A 15,959-nucleotide genomic window follows, 5' to 3' on the forward strand; every position below is an offset into this window, starting at 1 on the left:
AAAAGGTGCCTCAGAGATTCGGCGGGCATCTCAGGGGAGACAATGGCCACAATAACTTTATTCCCCAGCAATGTAAGGAGCCCCTGCCACTGCTGCCACTGCGTAATCCCTCCCGGGAGCCCAGCCGAGCAGGAGCCCTGAAAGTGAAACCTCTCTCCTTTCCAGCCATCACAATCTCTGCAGTGCCCTCTTCCCCTGTCCCTTTTTCAGACAACCCAGGTGGCTACATTTAGAGTATAAGACACACCCAGATTTTCACCCTCTTTTTTGGAGTAAAAAGGTGTGTCTTATACTCCGAAAAATATGATAACTCATTGATTGGGTTAATCTAGAAATAGTGGTGCCTTTTTCATATATTCCTTATGAGTAACATGTTTCACTCTGCTCTGCTTGACCTGTGTGACTATTCCACCAGTCAGCCTTTCTTTTGAGGGGAAAAAAAATATCACATTTTATCAATTTTTGCACTGTGCTGTCCATCTGACATATGAAATCCTCTACATAATTTCAAATGAGTCTTCGAGCAGTGATTCACATTATATAATCTTCTTTTGAAGCACTTTTACAATTTCTTTAAAATATCTGCACTTTAAAATGGCTGTCTGTTGAAAGGTTTTCAAGAATCTCACTGAAAAGGAGATCCTTCTCTTTCCTCTTTCTAATTAAATACAGAATAATTCACTACAGGGTACACGGTGGCTCTATGCCTAAGTGGCTAAGACACTGAGCTTGTCGATCAGAAAGATCCGCAGTTTGACAGTTCATTCCCTAATACTATGTAACAGAACCCTTGTTACTTGTCCCAGATTCTACCAACCTAGCAGTTCAAAAGCATGTAAAAGTGCAAGGAAAAAAATAGGAACCACCTTTGGTGGGAAGGTAACAGTGTTCCATGCTCCCTCAGCATTTAGTCATGCCGGCCACATGATCACAGAGACTTCTTTGAAAGTCTCTGCCTCTTCGCCTTTGAAACGGAAATGAGCACTACCTAATAGAGTCGGGAACAACTAGAACATATGTGCAAGTGGAATTTTTACCTTTAATTCACTACACCCATGTCTTCCCTCTTCTCACTTGTTCACTTATTTCTTCTCTACCCACTTGTTCACTTCTTCAGGTACCTCAAAAATAAGGGTGTTGTCAAGGCAGCCTCCCTCAGTAACCAAGAAAGAAACCACTCAACTCCATTTTGCAGAATTAAGAGTACTTTTACTGGTTATGAGTAGATAGCAGCTAAGCAAAACAAGATCTGAGGCAAAAGCACGCGTAATCATAGATATCAATATGTGACCCACCTCCCTCCCCCTGGTAACCCCATCCCATAGTCCAATCTGCACAACCCTCAGGTGTCATGTGGGTTCCATCTTCAAAAAGCATCATAAGGTTGGTATGCCGGACAGTTGGCCTTGGCGGGCAAATCTACTATCTGCAGTATGTGCAGTAGATGGTGAGAACAAAACTCCCTTTTTACAATCACTCCTGTACTTAAAATTTCCTCTCCCAAAAACCATGCCTCCCCTTCCCTGTTTCAATGACAGCCAAAAGTAAGTAGCGAAGCAGAGGCTGACAGGTGTTTTTTTACAGGCTCTGTGCACAAAGGTTATACACATCAATTTTGGCTATTCCAAAGGTGTATAAAATAAATGAAGACATATTCACCAAATATTCTACACAGTGGAAATACATGGAATATCAAGATCCTAATGTGCGTGTTTCATCTTTTTAGTTTGCAAAATGATGATCTTAGTGGTGAGCCAATAGAAATTCAAAACTGATGTGGGAGGGAAGGAGAAAGAAGACCTCAAATGAACTATCCAGTTTCTAATTGCTGATTCTATATAAGGAGTTTTATAAACTTAAAAAAAAATTATCCACCTCAGATTTAGAAAATATAAATTTTTGATATACTGGTAATCTATTTGTCTTCTTAGCTTCAATCAAAGTTCTGAGAGTTATGCAACTCCCCACTCCAAAGTCTAAAGTTCATGTAAATAAATATTTCACTGATACATTTTGATCCCTTCATTAAAAGTGAGGAAGGGAAACCTTAGAACTGAAAAAAGTGCATCAGGGACTGATTAACTGAAAGGGAACTTTATTATTTTTCAGTGAAGAAATCTACTACCCTCCTTTTACCCTACCCCACTCTACCTCTATTTGTGTGATACTATCCTACTTCAATATTACTCAGTATGAATAAACAATAATAGCAGTATTTAGCATATATTTTTGCATATTGGGTACACTGACATAAATCCTGTTTCTTTAAACCTTAAAATACAATGATTATATTTTCTTCTGTAGAAAAAAAATGTCACTCTTACTCCGGGTCATTAAATTCAGTCATGTTCGTTAGCCAAGTTTCATAACATGGGTTAATAAATTATGGGAATCCAATGCTACCTTTTTAGCCCATCTTTGCTAAAAAGGTATTTGCTGTTCATTCATTCTCTTTGATCATTCAACACTCCTGTTCCATTAGGCCTGTCCTGTGTAATAAAGGCAATAAAACACTGTTATGTTCCAAGTATACTTGGAACAACAGAAAACAAGTAGCAGCCCCTGCCAATCTGGAATCTCGCCCAACATTTTTACATGGACCAAAGTATGACCACCGTTGGTTGATCTGACATTCACTCCTGGGTCAGACAGTGTGTTCTAGCCAAAGAGCAAATTAATTTACCAGAGAAGAGAATGTGCAGATTTACAGCTCCCCTTCACACTTACATGTTTAGCCTCAGTAGCCTGCTGCCCCCTGAAAATTGGCAGAATGTACAAGTGGAACAGGACAGTCAGACAGGTTTCAGAATTACTTAGCATCATAGGGACAGGGAAGTCACTAAAGGAAATATTGAATGTTGCCACTTTGGGCTGTCAAACGTCTATGCAATTCAGTGAAAAATAAATGGTCTATTTCTACCTCCTGATCTATTATTGCAGGTTTGAAAATAGCCATTCATTCACTCATCTGTGACACTGAGATAATGAGATGGAAAACTTTGCAAATGAGCAGAATGCCATTTTCTTTCCATCTCCTTTCTTTTTTCTGACATTTGTTACTGAGGAAGACATTTATCTGGGCTAATTTTTTTTTTCAGGGCTGTCATCTTTTGCATTTGTTTGTACTCTTCTGCCTTTTCATCCTGAAGGAATGCATTAATCCCTAGTGCAAAACTGAGACCTGAGCCTCTGCTATCATAACAACAATTTTCATCTTTACAATATATTTCTGAAAACCATTATTCCAAGAAATTTCAGGGGGGTAGAAAGAACTGCAATTCTGGAAGCAGAGAATATTCAGATTTAGTTGCTATATCGAGGCAAGATTGCTCTGAGCAAATAGCTATGGATGAATTTTTGGACATTAAGAGAAAATAGTGCTGAGATATCCATTAGGTTGGAAAATATTCAATGGCACGATAGATATATAGATTTAATTTATGTCCTACCATTCTTCTGACAGGCCAATGCAATATAGATACAAGCCCTTCCATTTTTTCTAATTATTAGTTTTGCTGAAACAAAAGGATAGCTTGAGCTGAGATGGCTCCACTCCCAACAGTTTAATTGCTACAAAGCACAGCTCACCCATTCAAAAATTGCACCAGTCAATTATGTATTTTATTTTGCTCAGTTGATTTAGTCATTCTCAGCAATTTAAAGCCGACCCAATTTTTTCTAGGGATGCTTGTTCTGCAATCTGTAGTATTTTATTAAATTGCAATGACCTTCCTAGTTTACAAAGTCTTTTAGCTCAGTGTTTTGATTTTGTAGTAAGGTGTTTTTATTATTTCACTGGGAGCTTCGAGGGTTGCTCTTTAATTCTGCTGATTATTAAACAATGAATATTTAACAGGCCCATAGCATATTGAAATGTCCAGGCACAGGACATTTTGAAATGGTTAATATTTCATATTGGGATTCTATCCCTTTCTTGAATGCATAGCTTCAACTTAAAAAAAAAATCTGTCATAAACAAACCCGTCCTTTCTCCTAGCAAGATTATCAAAGGAAAAAACAGAGTTAGATGGCTAAAAAGAGATCAGACCAGTGGTGGGATTCAATTTTTTTTTACTACCGGTTCTGTGGGTGTGGCTTGGCTGGCATGGAATGGCTTGGTGGGCATGGCAGGGGAAAGATACTGTAAAATCTCCATTTCCTCCCGATTAGCTGGGATTCAGGAGGCAGAGAATAGATGGGAGCGAGTCCAGTCAGAGGTGGTATTTACTGGTTCTCCGAACTACTCAAAATTTCTGCTACTGGTTGTCCAGAAGTGGCCAAAACCTGCTGAATACCACCTCTGGATTAGAAAATGAGATATATCACCTGTTTTCCCTGTGCATCATATTTCTGTGCTTAAGCAGTGAAATCTCTTTGCCATGAATACTTAACTGGACCATCTAATCTACTTTCCATTTTCATTGCCAGGATAACAGCTGCCACCATGGGACCAATTTTTTCACACATTTATTTTGTGGCTGAGATATTAAAACTTCAGTGTGAAGTGTTGGAGGATATCCAGCAGATAGTTATTTGTAGTCTACATTCAGCACATACACACAACACACAAAAGGGATAATCACAGTGGATTCTCTAGAGCAAGGCAGAGTGTCACTTAGCAATGAAAAGTGATAGCAGTTTAACACTGAAGGACTTTTTAGCTTTCTCATTGTTAACGTTAAATGCTTACATTATATTTTTGTCCAAATATGTTATTTTAATCTCTTTTGGCTAAGTTATGGATTATGGGTGATCATGCAGCTACGCATTGCTATCATAGTGTATATTCCCATGAGATGCTAAGATAAATCTGACACTAAGTATGGGTAAGCTACTTATCCATCGCTCATTCCCCGCTAAAATATCAAATTGTGGCACTTATAATTGGTTGTTTATCAAACAACTTTTTCATGGTTGACTGACAATATGTTCTTAAAAATGAAATAAAGCCAAGTAAAATAAAATAAAGTAGTTGATAATTTTGTCTCTGTTACAATATCTATGCCTGTTGGGTATATGGGGAAAAAACAAAGAAGAATAGAGATCACAGCAGAATGGTTTTATTAGACAGCCACCCTAGCTCTCCATCTCCATTGCCATAGGCCATATGTTTGCATCTTATTATCCTTTATTCAAAGTTTTGTTTAGATAAATAAATGGCAAACTAAAATTTAACCAATGAACTAAATTTAAAATGTTTGTTAATTCTAATCACTGCATGGCTTAATTTGTCACAAGGATATAGTCATTCAATCATTTAATTCCCTTGGTTTGTTTTCACTGTTTCATAAAATGGTAGATGTCATTTGTCCTAGATGATGGGATAAAGAACCTGCATTGAATGAGAGACTATATTACAGTGTACTCCTCTCTGTGCGTGACAATAGGAAGAAAGTGAGGGATACTTTGTCTTCTTGCAGACATGCCAGTTGGGTTTATGGGGAAATGGAGATACTAATGAAGTATCTGAAAGAAAACAAGGAAGTTTAGAGAGCACCAAGGGCCCCTCTTTTCAACCCTGAGCTACAAATATTCTCCTATAGGGAAAAAAAAAAACCTTGTTGAATGCATGGACAAATGTTTATTTGTATCTCAATTCATTCAATCCTGAATTGATCAATTTTGTATATCTGCTTTTGCAATTTAAACATTTTAATCACTAAAATATTTAGAGACAAAAAAGTAGCTGTCTCATGTGCTTATTTCATTTCTAATTACATACATACATACATACATACATACATACATACATACATTATATGATCTATCATATGTAAATCTTCATAATGTCTCCTTTGGAGTTTTGGAAGTGAAGTGAAATAATAAACTTTATAGAAAAAGCATAATCTAAGAAACATATATTTACAATAGGAAAAAAAACCCCATATATTGAATTTTTACTTAGCAGAGTACACCATGAAATCTTAACTAATTTCATTTAAAGAACAATATGCCTCAAAATTCATTAGACACTGCTAAGCATTTAGCTGAAGCCTTTCAGGCAGTCCCAAAGCAGCCTTCAGCTTCCATTTCATATTTTTCTTCTTTTTAAGCATCCTTTTAAGCATTTTATGTGGGAAAAGAACATAGATTTTGTATAGCTCCCTAAGTGACATTTTAATGCAATTATCTTCCCAAAGAGGTTGGTGAGAGAGCATTTGGAAAATGGAATTGACTTAGAGGAGCTGGTGGGTGACAAATGTTTCATCCAAGTTACTTTATAATATAAAGTGGCAGAGAAAATCAGAGCTCTGTATGCTACCTTGGATCAAATATTTCAAACAGCTGGAGACATTATACTCCCAAAATGTGATAAACCAATTTGAGACATTTTACAAAAATCTCAAATGAATTTATTTCTTAGTCACATATTTAGGTGAAAATTAAATGCAATATAACAACAACAAGAGTGGTGGTTTTTTTTGCAAGTTAATCTCCTTGTTCCCTTTCTTGATGCAGAAGAAATAAATGGATTTTACTTTTTTTCTGTAACTTTTCTTGCGATTCCTTTGCTAAAACCTAAGTAGGTTTAAATCAAAAATTGTATTTATCATTCTGACTTCTATTAATAGGTATTAATACTTTATTATACTTTTTTATCATCATTAATTTTGAAATCTTTTTCAGTTTCCAAAACATTTTAGTATCTGGATGATTATATGGTGCAAGCCATAACTTTTGGTGAATTATTGCATGAAATGGAAAATGTGTTTTACTTGTAACCCAAAAGAATAATCTTTTATTTCAAATGTTATGCCAAATCGTTTCAACTGGGCTGCAAATCAGCAGGATCATATTCCCAAATATTGTGGTTGTTCAGGTTTTGGCCAAAACAAAATCCAGAAGGTGTTATGGCAAGCAGGCCAAAACAAGTGAACCTCATTCATCTCCTTTGTATTTCTATCCATGGTTTTTATGTATCAGCTTACTGTCAAAATTTCTTCTTTCTTTCCCTGTTTCACTTCCAAGATGCTTAGCTTCAAGCACAGTGTATATTGTTTCTGCAGTTCCTCCTTCCCGCAATATTCTTCCCTTAGTTATCAATGCCCTTGGCTTCAAGTATGGTACAGTTAGCAATTTCCTCACTTATTTCTTGATCTTCTTAGCACCTTCTTTTGTTCATCAACCCTTAGCTTAACTGATTTCCTTGACTTCAAGCATAGCATCCCCAACCAGCCTACTAATCATTCTTCTTGTTCTTACCATTGCTCTCCTTTCCTTCCTTCTTCTTAGTGTCATTACTAATGTTCTTACATTTATTCTGATTCTCTTCACACACAAAAATGAACAAACCAAAAACACTTCTGCTGGGAACACACATTTTAGACCAAGTCTGAGAATACATATGTTCTTTGGTTTAGAAGTGGGACATTGAAAACTAGTTGTTCCATAGTTTGTATTCAGAATGTTTTACACACCTATATTAAAACTTATTTGCTATATTATGGGATGTCAGCTGCATAGGGAAATTTACTTTCACTATGCAGCTGGCATACCATAATATAGCAATAGCAATAGCAGTTAGACTTATATACCACTTCATAGGGCTTTCAGCCCTCTCTAAGCGGTTTACAGAGTCAGCATATTGCCCCCAACAATCTGGATCCTCATTTTACCCACCTCGGAAGGATGAAAGGCTGAGTCAACCCTGAGCCAGTGAGATTTGAACAGCTGAACTGCAGAACTGCAGTCAGCTGAAGTAGCCTGCAGTGCTGCATTTAACCACTGCACCACCTCGGCTCTCAATATATATAATATAGCAAAGAACAATTCTAAAATCTCAAAATGGGAGTAAATACATTTGGTTTGTATTTTAATAATTTGTGTTTTCCAAATCAATACAAAAAGTGCAACAAAGTCTGTTTTTTCACTTCATTGAATGTTGCATAGCAGACCTGAAAATGAAGCCTTTTTGAGGGAAATAATTAAATATCCTTCATTAAGAGGAATTAAAAATTTCTATCAACCAGAATTGAAAACTGAAACTATATCATCAGTAACTCAAATACTGAATTATTGAATAGTTGGTCAGCTAGAATGAGTACATTGGCTGATAATTTTTTCACTGATCTCCATGCCAATGAATGACCACAAAAGTGATGTGAGCATTTATTTTGCAGTTATAAATAAATTTTAGTGAGCAGCCAAACTTGCAAACATTGAATCTGCAAATAATGAAAAATAACTATATAAAAAAAATCACATTAAAAGGTAAAGTGTCTTTTAAGTCAAGTTTGAATCATGAGAATATCCATTTAACTGTTTTAGTAATAACATGGAAGTGATTCGTCATTATTTCCAATCTGGCCTATAATCATGATCCACTCTATGTAGCCTATTTATATTCAGCCAACATAAGTAGTTATATAAATACATAACACATAACAAAATTATGAGAAAGAATAAAAAACTCCCAATAGTGTCTTTGCCAAGATTATGGTGTAGCAAATCAAGTATCAACATACTTTATATGTACCCACAAATTAGTAAACAGAGTTACTTTATGTTTAATATTCAGGATAATTTATGGTATTAATTACAATTTTATAAGGGTTGAATGTTTAAATATTCAAAACTAGTTCTTTCTGTTGCAATATGTCATTTTAAACATATAATAAAACCAGAAATGTATTATTGGGAATACTCTGGGCATCTAATAACACCTTTTCTTTTTTCTATAAAACAATTAATGGATACCATGTTTTTGTTTCCTAACAAAGGTGCAACAATTATTCAACATCTTTCAGGAAAAATGATAATAATCTCACCTCATTTTGGAGATCTCTGATCATTTTGCTTTTTCTTTCCATTTCGGTCTTCAGAAAATTAATCTGGAAATGTAAATTTGAAGAATTTATTGTAAATCTTGTTCTAGGCAGGCTAATAGGCAATAAAATAGTGTATCTATGGCTGCATTGGATCCTGAAATGGAGGTAGTGACAGATTTTATTTTTTGAGCTCCAAGGTCACTGCTGATAGAGACTGCAGTGGAGAAATTAAAAGATCCTTGCTCCTGAGGAGGAAAGCTATGGCAAATATAGACAGCCTACTAAAAAGCAGAGACATCACCCTGCAACAAAACTGCATATTGTCAAGTCTATGGTTTTCCCAGTTGCAATGTATGGCTGTGAAAGTTGGACCATAATAAAAGGGCTGAGTGGCAAAGAATTGAGGCCTTTGCTGGAGAAGACTCCTGCGAGTCCCTTGAACTGCAAGGCAATCAAATTGGTCAGTCCTAGAGGAGATCAATCCTGACTGCTGTTTAGAAGGCCAGATCCTGAAGTTGAGACTCAGATACTTTGGCCATGTAATGATAGAGAATGATTTACTAGAGAAGAACCTAATGTTGGGAAAGATTGAGGGCAAAAGAAGAAGTGGATGACAGAGAATGAGGTGGCCTGATGGAGACACCAAAGTAGTAGGCATGAGCTTAAATGGACTTCAGAGGATTTTAAAGAACAGGAAGGCCTGGAGGACTGTTGTCCTTAGGTTCGTGATAGGTCGGACATGACATAGCAATTAACAACAACTACATGGCTTTATGACTTTTTAGCTGTCAGCTAGATTTCTTTCATTGCTCATTTGTACCTAGGCCAGTTCTGGTCCTTTATTCCTCTCAGCCTGATTTAAATCCAACATTTTACTATTTCTGCGAAGCCTTTTTGGATTTCCAGAATCACCGATTCATTGATAGCAAGACCCATCCACTCCTTGTATGGGTGTCTTTTGCCTCTTCTTAATTCTGAGTATTCTCTTTGCTACACCCAGAGTAGAAGAGTATTATGGATATACTATAGAATAAGACTTTGTTAAATATCTCATCATTACCTCTGTTCAGATTAAAATAGGACTGCTTTCCTCCTGTTCCCACAAAAGAAGTGGGGGGAAAAGTCAAATATTGAACCAGCCCCCATTTCTACAAAGTTGCAATAGGATACAATTGTTATTATAAAATAGTCTTTCAAATAATACTTTTATTAATCCTGTATTAATGTACAGTTAAATTAAAGTGTAGAAAACATAGAATAGGTAAAATATAGAAGTTTGCCTTGTCAAAGACTTTACAAGTTGTATGTCTAACTAATTATTCATAATGAAAGCTTCTCTAGGAATTGCGATTTTTGTGTGTGATTCCAGAAATGATGTTTCCCGTATGGCCGTGAAAATGAAAAGATTCAGTCTCTAAAAATATCCTTGAATTGTTTTCTCGGGATCTATTGCAGCAGTTTATAACTGAATAGATTTTTTTCACACAAATTTATCTTGTTAGAAATATATTATTGGACTGCCAACCTGCTTAATTCCAAGAATAACATTCCTGTTTATAGACTGCTTAAGTTTACAATAATTTTTTTAAAAAGTATCTCCATGTTTTCAGCAGACTTCCAATAATTCTGAACAGCATGATGAAGTGAGGCTAAAGTAAATTAATTTCACACATTTGACTTCAAAAGCTCTTAAGCAGGCTTTATTGGATTTCTTCTGCTAATTTTCTCTCCTGCTACCTTTATTATTCTTTTCTCCTCACTTTTTTCTTCCTCCTTTTTTCTTAAAAGAAGCATGGACAATGTTTTAATGCAGCCCTCAAAATTATTTATGGTGGCTCACTTACTTTATAGGTGGGTTACTAATTCTTCAAAGCAATCCTGATAAAGTATAGTAGAAAGATCAAAGCATCAATAGGTCTTCAGATTCAGGCTGCAAATAGATATCAGCCGACAAACTCTCTGCTTACTTTCTAGTAAATGTCCAGAATTTTGCAGGCCAGATCAATTAACCTATTTTTATTTTCAAGCAGCTAGAATTTCCCTGTATTAGCATATTTAGAAGTGTATATGCATCTTTAAAAAATAAGAGTTTGTATGAATGAGCTCAAGTTGCATGAAGGCCTTGCCATCCAGCCCTACCAACTTGGAGGGTGCTGCAAGGACCTGTGGCATGAGAGGAAAGATTTTATTCAAAGCTGTTATATTGCAGCTTCCAATTCTTTTATTCAGATATTAGAATGAGTAATTTTAAATATGTGAAACCTTAATTTAACCCCACCCACCTTTAATGACACCTTTTTTCTGCAGATGTTCATGTTTTCAATGCTTTGGCAAGAGAGAAGCCTTGACACATCCAACACCAAGACTGCTTCCCTGGATCTTGCATTAACAGGTTTCTTAATTATAGGAAAGCTTTCCCTTTGAGCTTTATGGGAATCCTAAATTATTATAATAAATTAGTAGTATATTTTTGCATTGTTTTGTGTTATCGCAGGGCTGTCAAAATCGCGGCCCACAGGCCAGATGAGTCACATGCTGGCTATGTCCACACCTGGTTTAGCAGAGTGGAAAAAGTCCCAGTAAGTCATGTGCTGCTGCTGTGATGATGCCAGTTTGACCCCCCTGTGTTATAGATAGAAACTATCTTGTATATAGTTTCTAACAAAGATAATACATGGAGTGGGGATTGAGAAAAAAACAAAGTGATCAAATTTTCTAAATCGATATTCCAAAGTTTGCAATGGTTTCCCAAAAGGAGAAAGAGACATTTTAAGTGAAAACTTCTGTATTACAAGGGCAAAACTTTTCACTGTGAGAAATGGGACTACATGCAAAAGAACAGTGGCTTCCTGTGGGAGGAGCCTGTCGCCGAGGAGCTCAACGGAGCCCCTCTTAGAGTACTTGTCTGTATATCTAATTAAGATCAATAGATATCATCCCTTTCTGGCAGAAAGGGACAGGCAGAAGCTCAGGTGTTAGGATTTATTCGTAGTTCACAGCCCTTTTCCTTTTTTTTTTTGGGCTGCGAACAGAGAATAGACCCAGCGTAACTGAGCTCTTATCTCCAGCCAGTTCTTCGCAGCTGCCTTTTTGCAGCCCTAGACAGCCGACTCCCACACTCAGGACAATGATAAATTGTTTTTAAGATAATACGAGCGGGTCTCACTTCTGTGATGTGTTTTTTTTTTAACTATCTAAACACCAGCCTTGTTCTTCCTTTGAACTTCTCTGCGCAATTGGGATACAAAATGGCGTTTTTACTGTGTTGGTGATTGAAGACGTAATTAACTGGCTTTATTTCCCCGGAGACTGCTACTCATTAATGAGCAAAATCTACAAATAATTTATGGAGAACTGACCAGCTGAAGACACTGTTTATCTGTCTATTCTCAGATTTTATCTATAATGTCTCCCAGGTCTAAACAGGCAAAAAAATCCTCCCCCCTTGTCCTTAAAGAACTTGTTACCAAATCGCTGCCTTTGTCTCCTACGCCATCTACTGGAGATTCTTTGACACAGGAGCTTCTTTTTCAAATAATTAATGACTTTAGAAAAGAAATTAAAGAATTTGTGTTGGATTTATGCGATAAAATACAGACCAAAATTGCCCAGATAAATGCGAATATGTTTGAAGTCACGTCTACTTTAACAGATTATATTGAAGAAATGGAGACGAAATTGGAAACTTTGGAGGGGCTAATTTTAATTTGACTTCTAATATCCAAGCATTACAACAAGAGATTACAGATACTCAAACACAACTTACAATGATAAATTATAACAGAAAGGCGTCTGCAATAAGAGTTAGAGGACTGCCCGAAAAGAAAGGAGAGAACTTGAAACAGACGTTTGTAGAAGCTTTCAGCCAAGCGGTGGGAGGTCCGGGACTCAATTTTGATTGGAATATTCGAAAAATCTATCGCCAGAATTCGCGTGTAGCAGAGCAACGACAGCTTCCAAGAGACATAATTATATACTTTTTCACAAGAGAATCCAGAAATGCGATTACTCAAAAATTTTACAATAACAGGCTCCGAATAGATGGCCATGATTTGTTTGTCTTTAAAGAGATCCCGCTCCAGATGCTGCAAGCAAGGAGAGGTTATACTTTTTTAACCCAAGAACTTAGAAATCGTCAAATAAAGTATAAATGGGAAGCTCCAGTTGGAATCACAGTTACATTTGAAAATCAAAGATTTCGTATTAATTCTGTTTCGGAAGCTCGGGACTTTTATTATAAAACTCTGAAGGCGGGGCTTCCTGACTCACTTGGAAACGCGGAAGGACAAGGTGAAGGAAAGATAAGCAGCAAGTCACTTGGTTACAAGAAGGAGGGAGTTGTTCTCCCCCTACTGGAGAGGCAGAAGAGCGGAAACTGAGGATTCAGTCATATTTTCAAAGCAGCGGGACACGTGGTTATAAGGCAGAGGGTTGCCTTTTCTTTCCGGAAGGGCAGAAGAGTAAAGAATATAGACCCAGCGACGTCTTTAAAATACTTTCTAAGCTTTTGGACTGATTAAAACTTTAGGATTTCTGTTTGGTATGAAATGGTAAAGCTGTGTACTGATGAGGAATGGAAAGAAGCATTGCTTATTCTAGACAGATATTATACGGGACTTTTACAAGACTTATTTGAATTTCAAGCCAAACTGCGCATGAAGTGTTTTCTGTGAGGAAAGTGGGGACTAAGATTTATTTGAATTGCGGTTTGGGATGAATGGAGTTGGGAAGAGTGGGGCAGAAAGGAAGGTGGAGCGGGATATTGATGAAGGGATCTTGGGATTGAACGAACTGGTATGGATTTTGGGCACACATTTTACGAATTTACATGTCTGAAGTATAACATAAAAAGCTCAGGATTTTAAAGTGAAGAGCGAGATCCTAATCTTATGCAATTTGGGCTTGGGAGGAATGGAGACGTGAAACGAAGGATAGGAAGATGAGTAGCGAAAGTATGAAGATAAATTGATTTTTGTATAAACTAATATTTGAATATAAGGTTAAGAAAGGCTATCTGGAGAGTCTACAGGAAGATGGGGGTAAATATCAAAGAAGTAAGGGATGAGGACAAAATATAAATGGAATGATTCACACTGTTTAAATTTTAAGAATGATGGGAGGCTGAGCATAATGCAAAAGATTTTTCAATTTTTTTTATTTACTTTTTTGTTTTTGTTTTTTTTCTTTTTCGGAGTGTTCTTTTTATTTTATTTTCATTATTATTGTTAATAAGATATTTTGAAGGTGAATGGTACTGAACTGTGCCGGGTGTGTGACCTGGGAAGTCGGAGGGGGTTAGGGAGGGGGGTTCATTGGGGGTGGGTGGGTGGGTGGAGATATAGTTTCAATATATAGAATAAGAAGAATACACTTGTATACTGTTGTTCCTTATCTTTTCTTTTTATTTTTCTCTTTTTTTTTCTTATTGCTTTTTTCCTTTCTTTTTTCTTTTTGGCGTAAGGAATAGAGAAATGCACCATAGTGAGAAGTAGGGGAAAGGAAGAGGGAGAAGTAAGGAGGGAGGAAGAGGGGAATGTAAGGAGGATGAGAGGGGAAGGAGGGTGAGGAAGGCGAGAAAGGAAGATAGGAGGGGAAAGGGAAGTAGGAGGGGTGATCGTTGGAGGGAGAAAGGAAAGTTGGAGGGGGAGAAGAAGGGGTGTATGAAAGCGATAGGTTGGGTTTATGAGTTGTGTTTAGGTTGGGGTTTTTTTTTTTCTTACTATTATATTATTATTATTGCAAATATCCCGTATATAAGTGAATGTACAAAATTGAAAATGAAAATGAATAAAACATTTAATACAAAAGAACAGTCATGTCTTGAAATTGCAACTACAAGCATCTTGAAACAGGGGTCACAGTATAAAGGCTATAAATGTGAGAAGCATCTTGAAACAGGGGTCACAGTATAAAGGCTATAAATGTGAGAACCAAAGGGTGCAAGATAAGCTTTAATGCATGGCCATCTTTGAGATATGAACTTAACATGAGTATCTTATTGTTGAAACATCTGGTTTATCTTCTAGCATTATATAGATTGATTATAAATTATTTACAATGTCAGTGGAGAGAGACAAAAGAATTATCTATACCCTGTCAAAGTAATCTTCAAGTGCAGAGTGTAACCATTTGTTATGGACAACTCACAGAATCCTTAATCACATAGAGAAGATCTTCACTGGACAACTATCCTTTTATCTGTGGAAGGCAATGCAAGAGATACTCAGCTCAATAATGCTGAATGTGAGCAGAGAATTGGCAACTGACCTTTGGAATAATTCTTCAATAAAGCATTCTGATTAAAGCAACTGTAATGTGTGTGTCTGTGTGTGTGTGTGTGTGTGTAGTGATAAAACAATGCTGAAAAAATATCCTGCTGTAACTTAAAGTGTTTAAAAAGCAAGGTTTTATAAATATGAAAAAACCACTGGCAACCTTGTTGGCATGGTTTATTGGCAAGGTTCTTATTTTTAGCCGATGACTTGACTTGTTATTTACTGTTTGTTTGTTTGTTTGTTTTAATCTTTTATGTATTTTCCTTCCTTTCCCTGTATTCTCCTCTTTGAGAAGTTTGGGAAATCTGCTTGCTTTCAATATTGTGATTATAATGAACTACAATATATACCCTATCCAGGGGTGGGTTCCTGCCGGTTCGCACCGGTTCTTGCGATCCGGTTCGTCAGTGAACCCGGAAGTAATTAACTTCCGGGTTCCTAGCTCCTAGCCCCTGTCGCTGGGTGCCTGCAGGGTTTTTCTTTTTAAAAAATGCCTCTCCGGATGATCTTGAAAACCTGCAAGGTTGCTTTGGAAGGGGACATATGGGCAGCATTTTCCCCTGCCCCCCTCCCCGGGAGCCTGCAGTTTTAAAGCAAGCCTTTGCACAGTAAAGAAAATCTCACGAGCGAGAGAAGTTCTTACTTGCTTTTACTGTGAAGTTGTGGAAGCTTCCGAGGCTGCAGGCAACCAGAGATGGGGTGGGGGAATCCCTCGCAGGTTTTCAAGATCGTCTGCAGAGAGGCATTTTTTAAAAAGAAAATCCTGAAAAGGATTTGGAGAGATTTGCAACTGGTCTTTGGTGGGGGTGGGGAATCCCCAAAACCACGAGCACAGCCCATTCCCCCTCCCAAGAAGACCGTTTTCTTTTTCAAAACCCCTCAAGTTTCAAGCAGAAGCTTGAATTCCAGAACTCTT

At 36.9% G+C, this 15,959-nt stretch overlaps 1 protein-coding gene across 1 annotated transcript in view; it reads right to left on the bottom strand.

The window, feature by feature from the left end:
* The window catches only part of LUZP2 (leucine zipper protein 2), a 372,060-nt gene that overhangs the window by 121,763 nt on the left and 234,338 nt on the right, over positions 1 to 15,959 (bottom strand). The window contains 1 exon segment of the mRNA XM_032227123.1: positions 8,769 to 8,831. Within this exon segment, the coding sequence (XP_032083014.1) occupies positions 8,769 to 8,831 (63 nt within the window).

The sequence above is a fragment of the Thamnophis elegans genome, chromosome 1 (assembly GCF_009769535.1).
Source record: "Thamnophis elegans isolate rThaEle1 chromosome 1, rThaEle1.pri, whole genome shotgun sequence".
Classification (NCBI taxonomy): domain Eukaryota; kingdom Metazoa; phylum Chordata; class Lepidosauria; order Squamata; family Colubridae; genus Thamnophis; species Thamnophis elegans.